The sequence below is a fragment of the Camelus ferus genome, chromosome 8, assembly GCF_009834535.1.
Source record: "Camelus ferus isolate YT-003-E chromosome 8, BCGSAC_Cfer_1.0, whole genome shotgun sequence".
Classification (NCBI taxonomy): Eukaryota; Metazoa; Chordata; class Mammalia; order Artiodactyla; family Camelidae; genus Camelus; species Camelus ferus.
The window spans coordinates 41,536,689-41,556,021 of NC_045703.1; the positions used below are offsets into that span (position 1 = coordinate 41,536,689).

The following is a 19,333-nucleotide window of genomic DNA, read 5'->3' on the forward strand; positions in this document are numbered from 1 at the left end:
TTTTAAATATGAAATATAAAGGAACTTCTTCAAACCTGTTGTTCACATATAATTTCAAAACATAATATTTGGCAAAATCTTGTGATTATTTCTGATAATCTTTATTTAAAAATGGTAAAATTTTTATTCTACATTTCTACTTAGCTTTCAGTTTACACCAGAGTATATACCAAGGCAAAACAGAACTAACATAATCCTACATCTCCCACATAAATCATCCCCAATTTCACTTTGAATATTAAATTACTTAAATAAAAATGCCAGCTACGGATGATGCTCTTCCCCAAGGCACTTCGTCAGTCACTTATCCCAGAGCAGCTATTACAAGGCTTTGAGCTGAACAAGTTGGACATTCTGTTAGAATCAGTATTTTTCAAATACAAGGGCACTGAGAATTATGTAAGTTAGGGAAATGGCAATCCACAAATAAGGGGAAAACAAGGAATTGTTCTGGAGATGGAACTGCTACCCCTAACCCCAGTCCGCCCCAGGGACGGGCAGGAGAACTGGCTGGAGGTGTTCCTTGCAGCCCTGCCCTTCCACCCACTCCTCCTGGCAAGAGGGGTTGGTCTCTTCCTCATTACAAAGAGGTAACAAAGAATTTTTTGTTGAGTTCATTTTGGAGGAGGTCATCCAAGAGATGTGACCATCAGTTGACTAGAGAGCTGGACCCAGGCAATTGGAAGCTCCTGACCCCATCACACCTTTGGGATGCATGTATGTTCCACCTACCATTCCTGCACTAGGAGCTGTTTCAAGGACACAGCCTCGAAAGAGTCATGTGTTGTTGAGAACATCTCGACGGTATGTGACTGAAACCAGTGGAGGCTTCTGCATAAAGATTCCAGCAGGCAGGTGCAGAGATCTTGTCCTGAGGCCACCCCAGACAAGCCTCGTATATAAGTTGCTTTGTTTATTAAACCTGCCACCTACCAATCAGGAGTGGCCTGCCTCTTCAGTCTCTCCTTGCCTTCCATGGAAGGAGCCAGTTTTCGAACCAACAGTTCAAGCTAAGAACAATTATTTACTCTGCATCATAGCTCTAGGGTTTGTTATTCAGAAGACCAATTCCAGACAAATAGCACAGGTATGCAACAAGGAAACCCATTTCTTTAAAGTGGCAGTGCTTAAATATTTGTAGACAACTGGCTGGTGATTTCAGCCGCCATCTTCTTTTATTGATCTTCATCATTATCCTTATTTAAGGGTATTTTATTTATAGAACCATTACATTTTCTTTGTTTTTAAATGTATTACCTCAGTAAGGAAGGGGTAGGACCAAGTGTGAACCCTCACTTGGTAGGTAAGTGGGAAACTGAGATAATTGTGACCAGTATTAAGTTTGACCCAATAAAGACATCCAAAGTCTGTGTGTGGATTTATGAAGATTACAGCAGACAGACATCCCAAATAAAACTCCAGAGCCACAGAAAACCTTCTAGTTATAAATAACTGAACTTTATTTGGGGTTGTTTTGTGTGCAGATTTTCATGCCAGGAGGAAAAAACTCCAAAACACTGATAGACATAGTTCTGTTTCCTACAAACCACATCAACAATAACCCGACTTTGCTGATTTTCAACCATTTACTGCTTTTCACACACTGTTGCTATGATGCAGCAGCATTTCAGAGCAGAGAAGCGTAGCTCTCCTCAGTGCAGATCAGCTCTATGTGTGCTGCTTCTGAAGAGATCATGCACCTTGCTTCCGGCAGATTGAGTATCCATGGATACCGCATAGAGTTTCCAAAGAAACGCTGCCTAGAATTCTCACCAAGCCAGCCTAAAAGGCCTTCTTCAAATGGAAACCGACATTTGAATTAAAGGGACAGGCATCATGCTCCCACCAAACTACTGAGCAGGTTTGCATGGACAGCCTTCCTTTCCTCACTTTTCAATGGCTGTGCATCATTTAAACACAAGCAGGCAGATTACTCATCCTGTGAAAGGGAAATGAGGGGAAGAAACTGGGTCTGATGTGTTCTCTACATAAGGTCCAGTGATCCCAGCAATAACTTATTATATATTTCTCACGTGATGATAAATAATCTTATAATCAAGGTCTGAAGATTGAGCAGAGGAAGATACGTGCCTTTTGAAACTGCACGCCCTAATTTATATCCTCATATGACAAAAAGGGTTGAGGAAAGGGCAGAGAGGGGCAGAATCAGTTAACAGGTTTATGAGTCTACAACTGGGCGCATAAAGCAGGTCACAGTGAAATTAAAAATCTGGCTGCAGAATTTGAATAAAGCAGCATTTCATCTGAAGGGAGAATGCATTATAATACTTTTGTTTTTCCTGGATCCTTATCACTAAACCAGCTGAAGAATCTTTTTAAAAGCAATCATAGTTAAATTTTCTATTGTTCAATGAATATGGCCTTCAGGGATGTAGGTTATTAACTCAGAATGAGATGATATAAAATCTCCAATAAGTATTCTGAAGTTTAAGGTTTTTATAATTTATTTAGTTAGTTAATGAAAGCCACCCCCCACCCTGGTCTTCATCTATGGCATTTTTATGACCACATCCCGTTCTGTAGCTTCCTTTATTGCCCAAATTGTATCATGTTTCTTGCTGGAGTCCAGGCAACTGAAAATAAGCAGACTCACATCTGGGGAAATCAACAGACCAACAGCGGCCAAACATGACACCATGAAACAGATTGTTACAGGAATGCAGGACCCAAGAGGACATCTCAGGAGCGTGGCTCGCTGGCAGCGGCAGCTATATTAGCATTTCTTTCCCCCTCAAGTTCAGAAACGAGCTGGACTATCTCCGGGTGACTGAATTTTCCTGCAAGGCGAGAAGACGGGGGACAAAATAATAAGAGAATACACCAGTTTCTCCAAGTTGGTCCTAGGGCTTTCCAGGGGCTCCACTCTGTAGTCTGACCCATACTTCACTCCAACACAGAAGAATACAATTCCAGGTCCTGGAGAGGAGCCACAGGGGAACACTTGGAGCTTATTCTTCATCACCTAAGATGCTACCGAGCAGAATGATGAGAATCAGGCAAAGCTGGGGAATCCTCACCAGGCAGCCTCTGAATTCTTCTACCAGGAACTACAGGGAGACTCAGGGAGGACAGAGCTCGAGAACTGAGAAAAACCTCTGTCCACTCTGAATCTGCAATTAATTTCAGGAAACAAAGCACCTACTAATAAAAAGATCAGTATGAAGACCAGGGGGTCTAGGTTCTCCCAGGATGCAAACAAGAATGTCTACACTGAAGCCAGCTATCTGCGCTGTCTTCCTGCTCCTCAGCCCTCCCTGGGCAGCATCCAAGCTCCAAGCTACCTTAGGTCGATGGTGGGTAGCACGGGGGACTGCTAAACCCACCACTTCTTCCCTGACTGTCTTTTCTTGCCAGTGCCTTTTGCTGCTTACTGTTCATCCCACATTTAACTCTACTCCATTTATTCCCTATCCTCAATCTCTTCTCAGAAGTTCCCTTCAACTTCTTGCCCTAACTGACACCTGGCTTGTCCTGAGGACACAGCGTTCCCCACAGCCCCTCACATACCGGCTGCCTTCTCTCTCACATGGCTCTTACCACCGGGCTGGGCCTGCCCTCCACGGTCTTTGTTGCTTCCAGGCTGTGTTCTGTAAAGGTCATGCTGTAAAGGTCATGCTCTGTAAAGGTAATGCTTCCACCAAAGTGCTCTTACCGAGGACACCAGTCGGCTCCACGTTGCTAAGTCTGATGGCTACTCGTGCCCTCTTGAAATACTTTCTTCCCTTGGCTTCTGGGACCCCTGATTTTCTTCCCCCAAACCTATTCTTCCCCCATCTTTCCCATCCAGTGGAAAGTCCAAAATCCTCAGACTCACACACAAGTCCTGTTGACACTATCCTCAAAATAAACCCAGGATCTGACCACTTCTTACTTTTTCTACCATTACCACCCTGGTCCAAATCAGGATAAGAAATAGTACAGTTACACTGTCTACATTGATTTTTTTACTGGAAGGAGTGCACCAGGGTGGAAAGTGCGGTGACTTTTAATCTAGCAGGGAGGATCAGGAGAGGAAGCCAGAAAGCTGAGTAGCCTGACTGCAGAGCTTTTTACGCCACTTAAAAAGTGTCAAGATTTTATTTTAAGGAAGAGGAAAGCCACAAATGCTTTAAAAACAAAGATGTGATGACACGAATACCTACAAAGGAGGAAAACACTGAGACATACAGGATGAACTAGAGAGAGAGCCCGGCAGATTACAGGAGGTGGTTATAACAGCAGTCCAGTACAGAAACAGTGAGGGCCTTGTCTGGGGCAGAGGTAGAGGGGCTGGAAAAGAGAAGGAAAACTGAATCAACTTCATCACAACGCAAATCATATTCTGGAGCACATTCTGGAGCTGAGACTCTCCTCTACTCGGTCCTGAGAGGCCCCAGAAAGCCCATCTCTAAGAGGACTTTCAGGGGAGAGGGAAGCTGTGCTGGGCCTAAAGAACTCCCAGGGCAGAGAGATGGAGTTTTACTCCAGGAAGCAACGTGGGCACGGCCGTCACCAGTGCGGTGTACACCTGGCTCCTCACTCTAGAAACGGCACCAAAATAAAGGCAGCCAAGGCTTGCTGACAAGTATTATTCTAAGCACTGCGCATATAACCTCAAATAACCCTATAAAGTAGATTCTGTAATTATGCTCATTTTAAAAACAAAAATAAGGAAACAAAGGCCTAGTTAAGTAATTAATTTACTGGAGGTTACTTAAATTATACGTGCCACAACTAGGTTTCAAGTCTAAGCAGTTTGACTTCAGGTCTGTGCTATGAAGGGCTATAATGACAACAGTGACTTCAACTGTTTGGGGTTTTCTCTTTTTAAATCTCTATTTCTACTTCTAACTTACATGAACTTACATATTTAAAAAGCACTTAGAGATTAAAATGCACTTTCACATACATTATCTCTTTTGAATCTAAAAACCAACCTAGGACTTAAGTATTATAACTTCCATTTTTCAGAGAGGACCCAGAGAGGTCAGGAGATTGCCCGGGGGCACACAGCAACAGCTGGTATGTATGATGTGAACCTGGTGCTCAGACTCCTGGGCCACAATGCTCTCAAGCCCCAGGTTGCCTCAAACCATGAATTCCACCATTTTCTTTCTTTTTTTTTAAATTGTAGGGGAATTAGGTTTGTTTGTTTGTTTGTTTGTTTATTTAATGGAGATACTGGGAATTGAACCCAGGACCTTGTGTTTACTAGGCATGCATTTCTACCACTGAGCTATACCTTTCCCCACAACCCCATTTTTCTTTTTAGATGCTCCATATGAAAGGGTCAGAAGAGGTTAACAACTGTGGATTTCACTAACATAATATTAGTCATTACACGAGGACTAACTAAGCCACGCTGGAATGATGCTTATTGAAAACAGCACTGAGTACCTGCCGTGGAATCATAGAAGTCCTGCAGCCTCCCAGGTTTATTCTCAAGGTCTTCATACTCAGATGCCTGAAGAATCATCTCACACTGGTCCAGCTGCTTCACAAATTTGGCCTCTGCACTAGATTGGGTCTCATATTCCTAAGTCAAGGGGCAATGAAAGCAGCATAATTAGGGCCGCATGATCGGTTATGCCAGGAAAATTCTGATTCTGGTACCTGAAATCAGAGTCACAGCTACAAGCACATTCGGTACTGGCCACACTTCTCCACTGCACACACAGCCGTCACAGAGAGACGCCCCACCGCACTTCCACAGCGTAACAGCAGCGCTCCGCGTAAGGCTGGGCTCGCGTCCCACGCCTGTGGGAAGTCTCATTTGTTCATAGAGACACTTCCAAGCATTCTTCTTCCTGTTTAGTAACTTGTCTTCATTTCAAGATCATCATTCTTTAATCTACCTGAGGGGCGTGGGTCTTTTTAAACTTCAAGCTAGTACTTCATCTTAGGCTTCTCAAATTATTTCCCTCTCCATTTTATGTCAGATTTCCTTTTCCCTTTTACGTGAATTTCTAGTTTTCTCATTTAATTCTGGTTACCACTTTACACTGGGAATCTCTGTCCTTGCTCCCCACATAGGGGACAAGTTAATCTAGTCCCTCTGGGTTACGACTCTTGAGGATACAGCCAGCATCGGAGAATTCTTCACACAGTGTACATGTGCACGTGTTGGTGGCAGGGAGAGGGTGGAGGCAGTGAACAGGGAGCAGCTTTTCTCCCTTTCCTCTTCCCATTGGCCCCTCCCTTCTCAGTGCAGACCTGAAACTAGAAGCTACAGACAAACTGCTTCTTGGGGCGTGACACGTGTCACACAACCACAAGTCCCAATTAACACTACATGGAACCATTCTTCTATTAAGACCAAAGTGTTCCCAACCAATTTCCCTGCAAAGTTCTCATTTATAATTCCACCCCAGATGTGTTCAGATAATGAGCCTGTCATTCTTTCTTGGCAGAGAGTGATGTGATGTGCATCACTGAAGGTTTCTTGGTTTTTATGAGATGCAGCTCGGGTTGGGGTTTTGCAGAGCAACAGAAGGATGAGGATTCAAGCAGGATAGAGATACAAGTTCTAGGTCCCGAAAATGGAGGACAGAAGGGAAGAGAAAGAGAGGAAAGGAGAGGAAGATCAAAAGTTCCTTCCCTGACCCCTGGGGAAAGGCTGGCCCTGATTGTAGTGTTGATATACATGAAGTTTCTCTCTTGCATCTTTCGCTCTCCCACTTCCTGGTGATCTCCCTCTGGGACCCAGGACCCTCATGCTGCCATACACAACTTCCCCACCAAAATACTGCACTGTGCTTCAAAGGAGAGAAAAGGGAGACACTTTTTAAGGGGTACTTGTTAACCCAACTGTATCTTCAATTGCAAGATGAGAAACCACCCAGGGCAGGCGAGACAGGTGTGCCAGGCATCTGCCATGTGGCTGGGAGCTGCCCCTGCTATGCCTTGGGATTCAAAGGGGTATTTCTTTAAAGCAAAATATAGGTGACAGAGGAGACATCTTTCTATGATACTTATTTAAGGAGAAAAAGTGAATGTCATTATAAGTGAAGTAACCAGAAAGAGAAAGAAAAATACCATATGAGATCACTTATATGTGGAATCTAAAAAAAAAGAACATAAATACAAAACAGAAACAGACTCATAGACAGAATAGACATCGAATACAAACTTGTGGTTGCTAAGGGGGCGGGGGGTGGGAAGGGCCAGACTGGGATTTCAAAATGTAGAATAGATAAACAAGATTGTACTGTGTAGTACACAGAAATATATACAAGATCTTGTGGTAGCTCACAGCGAAAAAAAATGTGACAGTGAATATACGTATGTTTACGTGTAACTGAAAAATTGTGCTCTACACTGGAATTTGACACAACATTGTAAAATGACTATAACTCAATAAAAAAAAGCCAATGTACTAATGCTGAACATGAATTTTTAAAATGATTAATTTAATATGAGAGTCTGTGTCCTCCACTAAACAGCGTCCCCACAAAATTCATGTCTGCCTGTGACCTACGAATGTGACCTTACTTGGAAATAGGGGCTTTGCAGATGTAATCAAATTAAGATAAAGCCATGCTGGATTAGAATGGAGCCTAATCCAATGACTGGTGTCCTCAGAAGAAGAGGAGAAGCTGGCACAGACATCTGACTATGGAGGCGGAGACTGGAAGGGTGCATCTACAGGGCAAGGAAGGCCAGAGCCAGCAGAGGCGCTCCGGAGGCGAGGGAGGGGCAAGGAAGGATCCTCCCCCGGAGCCTTCAGACAGTACGGCCCAGCCAACACCATGATTTGGACGTCTAGCCTCCAGAACTGTGACTATAAATTTCTGCCGTTTAAGCCATTCAAGTTCATGGTAGTTTGTTATAGCAGCCTTTGAAAACTCTTACTAATAATAAATAACTAACACGGTACCATGATACAGCAGAACTATAAACGCTTGCTCAGCTAACATCCAGCATGATGACGTAAAGGAAACGCTGACCCGGACGGCAGGTGGTGGCCTGGCTCTGCCACCCGCCAGCTCAGAGGCCCTGGGCAAGGCCAAGCTCCTTAGCCCTCAGTCTTCTTACCCATAAAATAAGGGAGCTGCAAATAGGTTTTCTTTCAGTTGTAACTGTACAAAATTTTAACAGACACAGTAAAGAGCCAAAGAGACAGAATATAGAGATAAATAAGTAAGAATATAAGAAGTAACCACTGCATAGTAGCTACTGCATCAGAGAGAGAGGAAGAGAGAGAGAAATAGACACACAGACACAGAATTAGTTTGCTGGGGCTGCTGTTAAAAGCATCACAAACTATGTGTCTTAAGCAAAAGAAATGTACTGTCGCCCAGCTCCGGAGGCTAGCAGTGGGAAATCAAGGCACTGGCAAGGGTGCTTCCTTCTGGTGGCTGTGAGGGGAGCAGCTGCCCCAGGCCTCTGTCCGTGGCTTCCAGATGGCCTTCTTCAGGTTCACGTGGCATTCTTCCAGTGTGTGTCTCTACGTCCAAATTCTCCTTTTTATAAGGACACCAGTCACACTGGAACAGGGCCCACCCCAATGACCTCATTTTAACTTGATCATCTCTATAAAGATGCAAAGATGAGGTTCATGTCAGAAGGAAAAAAAGTTCACAGTTTTCCTGCTCGACATCAGTCAGCAACATCCCACAGCATTACCAACCGAGACACCTGGCCCACTGCCGTCTGCTATTAAGCTGTTGGTTGGCCTGGCAGGAACAATTCTAAAGAAGCACTGTCACACTTGAGGGCGACCACTGTGCACCTGTCCTGAGATCCTCTTTAAAAAGCTTAATTAATTCAACCAGTGACTTTTACAAGATCATAAAACTGTTACCTGCTTGGGGGTTATCAAATCATTAATGCTCTGTGCTTTATATTTTTCCAAACCAAAGTCTTTCCAAGTGACTACTGTACTGTTTTCATTTAGAAGATACTCTTGCAATTAAAGCAAAATTTGCAGTAAGCTTTATTTAGCCAGTTGTTGATGGCCAAGAAAATAATTTAGCAGATGAATTGCCCCCATGTTTTCAAGAATTAAGAGGCACAAAGCTACAAATTCTTGTAAGAGGTTTTCAAATTATGAGGGGCTCTCCTCAAGAGACAATACATGCAAAATCAGTTTCATAAGCTCAGAAGCAGGTTTTTTCTTTTTATGTATGAAATGCAACCAACTCCACTCCATTATTACTCAATTCACAGCACTCAAAAAGTTCACTGGGAAGTACGTACCTTTGGGACAAGGGACTCTTCCCTGAAGAAACCCAGTTATACCTAGTAACAGACACTATCTGAGCTAGGCTCCAGCTAGATACCGTGCATACTCTGCCAGATTTAATTCTCACAATTATTTGACAAGCTAAGTATTAAAGGCCCACAATCTTTTACCTTAAACTCTGAGGCCAGAACTGTTTCCGTTTTCAGCACTTTTTAACTTTAGAAAACAATACAGTACATACAGCATATATTATGGAAAACCTCCAGTGGGGTGTGAGGCAGACTCGGTTACCAAACAGATGAATATTTCTACACCTAAGCATATTAACTTTCCCATCAGGGCAGATGAACGAGGACTCATGTTGATTCAGGTAAGATTCCGCTGCTGAATGAGTTCAGGTTAGGTCAGTTTTTACCAAAAAAAAAAAAAAAAAATAAGGCTCTCTGAACTTCGAAAATTTTCTAATTGTGGCTGAGGGTATGTGGAGCTGTATTATCCTCATGTTCTAGAGGAGAAACAGGTTGACTAGAGCCAAGTAACTCACCCAAGGACGTGTAGCCAGAAGGTGGGATTAAATCCACATCTCCCTGGCTGTAAACCCCTGCTCTACGCCACACCCTTCTGAAGCCTAAAAAGGGTTATTTCATCCATAATCCAGCTACACCACAGAAACGACAGCACAGCAAGCATGTGACCACTGAGTAAATGGCATTTCTAGGAGAAACATCTGTTCATGATTTCGACCCCGGCTACTTCCCATCTTGTTCCCGTCGTCCCACATCCAGGAAAGACCTGGCCCAGCCCATGAATCAAGGGGAAGAGAACTCCACCAGCTCTGAGGCTCAGAGAAGAGCAAAACAGGGTGAGTGCCGGAGGATGTGAAAGGAAAGGTGGAAGGTCAGGCTCTGAAGCCAGGAGGAGGGAGCAGGGCTTTGAAGGAATCGTGAGAAGTAGGAGTGGGAGGCAGGAGGCAGGACTACCTGAGAGCAAGGAGTGGGGCTAGAGGTTCAAACAAGGAAGGGTGGAGGGGACTGGAGGGAAGTGAGAAACCGCCACAGGCAGGGGTTTGTTTGTCGTTCTTTTCTCATCACAAATGAAACACAGAACTAGGAAGGGAGCAATGGAAGCACTAGGGCTTTCCGAGCTCTTTCCGCCCCTTCCCTCCAGCCAACCTGCCTCGCATCCTTGCTACCAGCAGCAGCACTGGGGAGGGACTGAGCACGACAGAGTCCCTGTTCTGTGCTGCGCTTCGTGGCAGCACTTCACCTTGACCTCACTCAGCCCTAACAACACTTAATAGAGTCACAGATGGGCAACAGACTCAGGAAGGGGAATGAGCCCAAGGTCACGGAGCCAGAAAGTGGTGAGGTGGGAGTTAAACCCAGTTCTGAGCTGCCCAAAGCCCATGCTCTTTTCAAGGACCAGAAATGGGTAGGTGGGTACGAGGCTGGAAGGGTGCGGGCTGGGAGCAATGCATCAAGAAATCCAGGGGCTGTGAGTCAGCATCCATACCAGGCATCATGTTGACAAAGGACATGGGGAAATTGGAAGGAAGAAAATTTTCTATTAGACCTGAGAAATTCCTGCAGCAGCTGGGAGGTGAGAAACAGATACAACCCAGAAAGCAATGAGTTAGAGACAGTCAGTTAAGATAGTCTAGGTCAACTAAAACATAGATGAGCCATACAAATAAAAAGCAACTCATCAAATACACTTACTTCCCAAAGTTCATAGAGCTCCTTTCTGAGATCCTCTGGGAGGAGCTGGGTTAGCTGCTTCATAGCTTCCTGAAACATCAAATCATTATTATAATCATGGTTACATTTATCTAAGTGAACTATTTTACAAAAGCTCAAACTCTCACAAATAACTCCCTAAAGGGCTTACATAAATAGGAGGGCAGTTGTGTACATTAAATAAATGTATTTATTCATATGTTTTTATTCACGAGCACTTATTTTGTGACCTGTAGCATACCAGACACAAAAAAAAAGGACAATGAGGAGGGTGTGAGACGATTATAGAAATATCAGAAGTAAGGCCAAAGATTTACATCTAGTGGGATGCCCTGGGGAATTTCAATCATCAGCATAGTTGAGTTCAAACGAAACCTGAAGGTGGGCAGAAAAGGAAACTAACTCTGTATTACAAAGCTCAAAGAAATTTTTTGTATACTATAATATTCATTTTCTATTATTAATGTTTTTATTGCAATATGTAAAGCACTACACAAATGGGCAGTTACTGTCCTTAACACAAAGGAAATCACTAGATAGCATTTTGTAGGCTCGCAGACTCACAGGCTGAAAAGAGATATTAAAGGGTGATGAGCCAAACCATCCATGTGGTATCTGAACCCTTCAGCAGCATCACTGGGTACTTCATGAACCCTCTCCACAAGCATGTCCAGTAGAGGGAACCCAGCACCTCAAGAGGCTGCCCAGATGGGCTTCAGGCAGCACTGACAGAAGCACTTCCTTACAGCAAGCTGAAAATCAGCTCTGTAGGTCTCGCACCACACCTGACCCGCCTCCTGCCTTCCTCCCTCACACAAACACTATGTCAAACAGGTGGGCAGTGACCCAGCTGGGCCAGGATCTCTGCGGCCACAGTAACTGGTCCAAAGGATGGCCCTGTAACTCAAACCAGCCACCTAGGGACCATCTGCACTATTTGTCCAGCAAAGGCTGGACATGAGTAGAGTCCAAGAGAGCCAAACCCCAAAGAAAAACAGAGATGAGAGAATGAGTGTGGAGGGTGTCTGGTACATATTTCTAGTCTCCAAAGTCCCAGGAGCCACTCTCGTTCCTTCATTTCCATGTTGTTCCAACATCCTAAAGTACCATTTTGGGGGCATGAGGTCTGCAACCTACTCTCGAACGGCTTCAAATTCCTTCGCCATCCTCACCCTACACCTCTTAATCTGCTCCAGTTCTTCTAACCAGAGCTTACGCTCCTTGAAAAGAACACAGTTGTAAGAACCACTTTTGGCAAAGTGGTTATATAAAAGGTCTTACATAAAATCAAATGGTGAGTTGGGGGAAAAGCAATGAAAATAAAAATGAATATTTGTATATACAATTATTCATTACTGGGAGAAAAAGAAATGTTCTACAACACAACCACACTCAGAGCAAGGCAATACTGGCCAGTGTCTACAATCTGCTCTTCTAAGTAACGTCACTATCTTGAGTGGCTTATAGCATCATACCACATACAAGATTTAAGGTATTTTGTGCCTGCGTTCTCCCTTGTTACTTTTTCATAAATCTCAGCAAAATACTCGAGAAAATAATCTGCATGTTCAAATATTAAAAGCATCTAACAGATCATTTTTCTCTACACTATTCTAGAAACACAAGTTTGCCCACTGCTTTTGTTTGAAAAGAATAAACTGAATAACAAATCTGTACAGATATATCAAAATTCAAACTTTTAGAATACAAACATAAAAGTCCTGCTTTGACAAGGGATAATTTTACTCCCTTTAAGGTGAGGCAACCAGCACTGAATACAGTGATTGACATGTGGTCTGACCCAGGTGGAACACAATAGAACCAAAGCTTCCATCACTCTAAATGCTCTATTTCTGTAAATGCAGACTAAGACTGAACTGGCCTTTTGGAAATTATGTCCAGTTACTGACTTATTAATACGCTTCCTGTTGACTAAAATCACCATATCCTTTAAAAAACAAAACATAAACAAACATGTTGTTGCTCTCTTCTTGAAACTGAGCAATGATTTACTGGATCGAAACTCATTCCTATCACTTGTTATTATACAATCAGAATTGCATTTTGAGACCTCATGAAACATTCCTACCTTTTTAAATGCACCCTCTGAAATGGCCCTGGCTGATGCCCAGGATACAATGCTGAAGATGCCAGATTCCCTTCCTGACACTGAGCCCTGCCTCTCCCATTTCTGAGTTCTGCCTTGTTTCACACACAGATTTAAAGCGATAATTTCCCTAGCTTCTTCCTGACAGCAAAGCATGCCAAGAATTCGCCTAAAGTTCTAAGCTGAATGTGCTTTCAGCAAACGTCTGTCAGTTTTGTGAGAAGCACCCAGAAAGCAGAATTCATCATTCACACATCATGGTGAGGCAGACGGGGTTTGAAACCTAGCTGGCCACTGACTAGCTATGGAACTCAGAACAAGTTACTTCTTTGTCCTTCAGTTTTCTCGCCTGTAAAATAAGGTTAATAGTGATACCTGCCTGAAAGGATTGTTGTGAGGATTAAACAGTTTATACTTATACATATATTATAATATAAATATTTATTTATTACCTGGCACAGAGTAAGTACTCCATAAAATGCCCACTGTATTTTTCATTTTCTCCACCTTGCCATATTCACTCCCATTATAAAGTGTGGCTCTTCTCCTTTTAACCTCTAGTTCTTTCGCAACTTTACTCTCAGGTACACACATACCATGACTCTGCCTTCTGTCTTGGTAAGTCTTCCCTTTGCAAAGTTATATAACCTGCAATTGCTGTGTTCCAGTCTCAAGCTCCACCCCACTATTCTTGATGATCCCTACCAGGCATCATTTACCAATTCAGGTTAATATAAAGTTCATTTTATCTTGTTTGGGGTGGGGGTCACAACACAAGCACTACTCTTGGACCCCTACATTTTGTCTTCTGTGCCCTCACTCTCCCTTTCATCTTAGTACCCGCTCTCCTCCAAGACAACCAGCCGGCCAGGTTTATCCAGTCTTGTCCAACCCTCCTACTTCAGTGTAAAGCCTTCCTGATGCCGTCGGCCAGCCTCTGGGCAAATGATGCTTTCTGGTTCTCATTATTTGCATTCCACCCCAAGGAGCCAAGAAACCCTCATTCAATTACCTTCAGGCATGGTTCAGACATCCAGATCTTATTCATAAACACCATCTGCATGAAGAATTGTTCACCTCTCACATCTTCCTCTCTGTTCCCAAACCCTATCCAGCAGCAGGAAGAGGCAATGAAGTATCAGCACTCTCCAAGCCCTGGGTTTCTTGCCCAAGAACTTGTGGTTCTTTAAGATGTTTTTCCTGTCCCTTCTGATGATATACATTCTTCTGTGAATCAGAAGGAGTGGGCAGCAGCCGGCAGGAGGTTTAATGAGGCCGGAGGGGCTTCACCACTGCCAGGCCACTGGTGAAGCAGCAGCACTCTGATTTCAGGTGCCCTCCGTGCCCCTCGAGGGGGCATCACCAGTCAGGACTCAACTCCTGTCAGGACAGCAGTACGTTTTCTGTCTCCAGTGGGTGGAGATCCTTCCCAGAGAGTTTTCTCTTCAGAAGGTTCTGACTCACTCCTCTTTGGAGTAAACCTCACAGTCCCTGTGTGCCCACATGGGGACAGCATGTCTCTTTCTCTGCAGTCACTTTAAGGTCTCTGATCACCCTCTGGTACTTCAGTATGTGATTTCTCCTCCACAATGTCTACACTTCCCCCTGAGGGAAGCTATCACACATCCTGAAATGTGCTGTGTAACTGAGGACTCTTTCCCCCTTCTTTTCCTCTATGTCACATGTCATTACCCAGCATCCTCTGGTTCGGGGCTACTTCCTTTCTGCTGCTCCGTATCTTGAGCTAACTGGTTTCATTTTGTATTCATTCTGCCAATCAATCTAGGAATTCTTTATTCACAACAGTCTAGACTCCGACAGAGAAACACTTGCTTAGCTTCCTCCGTTTTCACTGGCAGGAAGCTCACATGCTCTGGACCTTTATTTATGGGAAGAACACATTCCTCACACTTTCTGACACACTTCCACCCCCAGCCCTTTTCCCATGGTTGAGGGTGTGCTGAAACTCCTAAATCAGGATTCCTTGTGGATCTTCTTGCCTCTAGAAGGGCAAAAATGCTGTTGGCTACTGAGCTCTAGCCTCCCCCTAGCTCTGAGAACGGCTATTTAAGCCCACCGGCCCTGCTAAACCAACTTGATGCAGGATCTGTTGACTTAGTCATTCAGGACCAAACTCTCTGGCCTACAATAAAAGCAGTTTTCAATGATCCCTGAATTGGGAACCAGCCATCCAGCATTAAAAAAAAAGCCTTCCTACATTTTCCAGCCTCTGCTTCAAAAACGTCTTCATCTTTGTCCCTGGGCTCTGGGTTTAGAGTCCAAATCAACAGACTTAATGTTTTACTGATGTTATTCACTTCTTACTAATACAGTTTTTTCTCCTTTACTTTTAATCATTAAAAGACTAATTTAAAATTTACTAAATAATAATTTTAATAATGATTATTCTTGCAATTAATAGAACTTCTGTCCAAAGAGCTTAACTGGCTTGGAGAATTCCTTCAAGTTCCAGCTATTTCCATTGTTCTAATGAAAGCCACCCTGTCTACGTCCTGGGCTCAGGTCCCCTCTGTGCCCTCCTTGAGAACTGAAACCAATATAATGTCTTGTCCCTGCGTTAAACAAGGCTGAGAGCAAGTAAAAACTGATTCACTGCTTATTCCAGGAAATTCGTACTTCTGGAAGATAAGATTGTAAACCACCCAAAATAGAGTAAGCTGTTAGGGCAAGACCCTTGTGAAGACCTTGCCTCCCCAGCCCCACCAATACAAAGCTATTACATCCTAAGCTCTGTGCAATCCCATATGTAAGAGAGTAGCCCCTCTTGTGAGATCCATCCAAACATCCTTCAGCCCAGGAGCTTAAATTCTATACGCTATAAATACTCTCCCCTGACCTTCCTCCATGAGACACCACTAAGACTCTGTTAAGAAGGTACTCTCCTGAAGTAGGAGTCTAATAAACTTAGCTTTGTTTCAGCAGTGAGTTTTTCTGGTGGTCTTTTGTGGAGTCAACAGTCAACACTGACCTCTTCTCGCCTATGTTTCTCTTCTTTGGGGACGTTATCTGCTGGTGCTATGTCCCCAACGATGCACTCTGCCATATCATGAACCAGGGCTAGGCGTACACATCTGACCAGGCAAGAAACGGTGAATAATTACACAGAATTATATTCACTACAGGTTCCTTCTCTATACCATCTTGAAGTTACATAATATAGCTTTCTTTGTCCAGCCTTACAGAATGTTTTAACGCAGTATTTTCCAAAGTAATTATATTCTGCCAGCCTGTAACAACTCTGAATCAAAACTGCTAGTTAATATTCAACATAATACACAGAGTGCAGGGGAAATTGTTAGCATAAAATTTTTTTTAATAGCTATTTACTCAAATGTCACTTTACAAGGCTGATAACTTTAGATTAAAAAGCCAGAAGGTGATCCGGGTATAGCATTTACTTACTGATACAAAATTCAGAAACAATCATTTCCCCAATGTACTAGTTAGATATCAAAATGAGGCCCTTTATAGAGAAATGGGTAGAGCTGGGCAGATCTGAGTTTGAATCCAGCAGTCAACATCTGTTAGCTGTGAGATCTTTGCCAAATATTTAATTTCCTGAAATGCTAAGTTTTGCAGCCTTCATTCGATTGTCTGTAAAAAGGGGATAATAATACTTCATAAGTTTGGTATGAAAATTAAATTTAATAAATTACATTCCTGGAATGCATTGCTTATTCAACAAATGACTATAATTATTAGTGATAATGATTAATGATTAGGATAATCATCATCAAACTAACAAAGGCAGGTCACGAGATAAACACCCCAAAGGACCAGTCTGTTTTATGTTCCCACTATCGCGATGGCAGAACGAGGCCTAAGGGCCTCCTCATAGGTGTCCCTGTCTACAGTTGCTCTCTTGTCTAACTCAAATCTCAAACTTCTTAAATTAATCTCCACTCAACACCATGTTCATCTTGTACTACTTGCCAAAAATCTCCTCAGTTCTACAGTATTTACAGAGTTCAGGGCTCATGAGACTCCCCAATGAACCTTTGCTGCAATCAAATTGATCTACTTATCATTTCCAAAACACACCTTTACAGGCTCCCACGAGACCTTTGGCTTCTATGTCCTCCTCTGTGTGTGCTGCGTCTTCTGCTTCTCTACCTAATCAACCCTTTAGAGGTCAACTCATATTCTGCCCCCTCCATTAAAATCACCCAAGAACGGGTGATCTGTCCTGTTAGAATAATTTTCTAACATATTTTATTCTGTGCTTTGCATAGAAGCCACTTTGGACCTGTGTAATTCATCTGGGTTTTATTTACTATCTTGTACTGTATTGGTAGAAAACTTTGTCTTGCGCTCAAAAAGCATTTTAAACACTTGTTCACTGACTGAAGGGAGAGAGAATTTTTTTCTCAGCTCCATCCTGCACATACCACTCCAAAAAGCCACTTTACAAATGAGTGCCACACTATTCAGAAAAGAGGCTAGATAAAAGTACATATGTATAAATACAATCTTAGACATTAACACTTACCTTCAAGGCCCTGGAAACCCTTATATCACACTTAATGTTTCCTGGAGGCCAAGGCAGGCTCTTTGACTTGCCAAGAGAAAACCCAGAGTGCGGTTTACAACAACTGAAGCAATCAGTTCACAGTCCCTCTTCCCAAATCCTGAATCTGTATGGTCTATCTCAAATAACTTTTCTTGATGTATAAACTAACCTACAAGAGTTTGACACAGGCCTCAGTCATGAAGAGGCATGCATACCCATAGACCAGAGACCCTAACTGGCACCAAAGCCCACAGCTTACCGGTCTTTGTTAAGATGTTCATCTTTGGTCACCAGGGCCATAACTGCCATCCTGTACATGTGATCTGATACACTCTCTGGCTTCTGGACATTTCTGTACACCCAGCCAGTCCGTGGGACTCTCTGATAAAAATGAAGAGAAAGAAAGTTATAAAAAAAATAAGTATTTTAACTATCTACTTGGCTTTTCATGAGAAGTCCAGGGAATAAGGCACAGAAGCAGGGTCATGGTTTCAGTACATATTAAAAAATGCTTAACTAACCTAAATGATCAATATGTGGAACCAAATAAACCAGTGAGGACAGACAATGAAAAAGAGAGGTGGGGGAGGAATACAACACCGAAGTCCAAAGGTCAGGTTACTCTGTGGTACTGACGTATTGATGTACACAGAACATATTCAGGTCCTTAGACAAAAAACCAAAATTGCAAAGTATCGAGTTGGTAAATTTTGCTTCAAACAACCCATTAGACGCAAGTAGAAGACACTGTGGTGAAAGCTCTGAATTTGAACGAGTGACAGACTTCCAAATTTCGAAGCGGAAGGGATAAGGCAGCGCTGCCGGCTTCATGCCACCACCAGGCATGACTCCTGCTTTTACACTCAGGTCATGACGTGGTCCCGTGAAGCTGTATTTCCTCCTCAGAAGTCTACATCTCTAAAGAATTTAATAAACTGCAGTAACAGTGGCATGGAGTAGATCATCTGTTTTGAACTTGGAGAAATTCTTGCAAAATCACTGAGTGTGGCGAGGGTGGGGAGAAGACCCCCCCGTGATGTAACGCCAGTGTGTACATTATAAAATCCTCTGTTAAAAATAAAAGCACCTGTTATTTCTGTGAGTAACGGTGAGACAGATTTCAAGCACTTCACTTACACCCTGCAGGACCAATGGGTTCTGTTCTTTCCACCTGCTGCCCAGAACCCCACCCCTACCGTCCAGCTGTGGGGTCGTGAGCCCCAGAAGTACTCGGGGCAGACGTGGGCGAGGGCGGGACAGCCGCACACCACGGCGCCGCATACCCTCCGGGAACGAAGGGCCGCCCGGGGGGAGGGCCGAGTCCGAGCACCAGGCGGACACAAGTCACAGCGGGTCCCGACTCCACCCGGCCTGGGGTGCGCCTCGCATCCCGGCCGCGCCGCGCAGCCTCCGCCAACTGGCTTCCGCCGCCCCGCGTCCGGCCGCACGACCGCATCCATCCGGCGGTGCTGCCCTTCCCGACCCCGCGAGGCGGGAGGACGGAGGAAGAGGGCACGCCCCGGGCCAGGCGGGGACTGGAGCCCGGTGTCCCCGTGGCCAGCAGCGGCCACTCTTCGCGCGGCCGCCACCCTAGCCCCACAGGCCCGCCCGACGCCCCCTCACCTTGAGCTGCCCCACCAGCCGCAGGAACTGCAGCAGGTTCCGGGCCCCGCGGCTCGAAAGGGCCGCAGCAGAGGAGACAGAAGCCATGCGGCCACCGATCCCCACAGGCCGGAGCGGCCGCGCGCCCGCCGCCAGAAGCTCCTCCCCACGTA

The 19,333-nt window shown here is 44.1% G+C and overlaps 1 protein-coding gene across 2 annotated transcripts; it reads right to left on the bottom strand.

Annotated features, from left to right (window-relative positions):
- Positions 1 to 1,436: 1,436 nt before the first annotated feature.
- Positions 1,437 to 19,333, bottom strand: HDDC2 (HD domain containing 2). Of its 2 annotated transcripts, none has more exons than XM_006189575.2 (6): positions 19,182 to 19,333; positions 17,818 to 17,939; positions 16,017 to 16,119; positions 10,903 to 10,971; positions 5,398 to 5,536; positions 1,437 to 2,798 (listed from the first exon to the last, which is right to left on the bottom strand). In XM_006189575.2, exons 1-6 carry the CDS (start codon positions 19,266 to 19,268, stop codon positions 2,701 to 2,703), a joined length of 618 nt encoding a protein of 205 aa, XP_006189637.1. In that variant the 5' UTR covers positions 19,269 to 19,333; the 3' UTR covers positions 1,437 to 2,700. The 2 variants fall into 2 exon arrangements, with proteins under 2 accessions (XP_006189637.1, XP_014418852.1); XM_014563366.2 differs by lacking the exon at positions 1,437 to 2,798 and adding an exon at positions 2,805 to 4,290.

Excerpts from the sequence above, each read along its gene's own strand:
- HDDC2 (XM_014563366.2), bottom strand. The coding sequence starts at position 19,268 with ATGGCTTCTGTCTCCTCTGCTGCGGCCCTTTCGAGCCGCGGGGCCCGG. Across the intron at positions 16,120-17,817 it reads GAACATCTTAACAAAGACCG|ATGTGTACGCCTAGCCCTGG; the intron begins GTAAGCTGTGGG and ends TTGCCTGGTCAG. Across the intron at positions 10,972-16,016 it reads AGAAACATAGGCGAGAAGAG|GAAGCTATGAAGCAGCTAAC; the intron begins GTCAGTGTTGAC and ends TTGATGTTTCAG.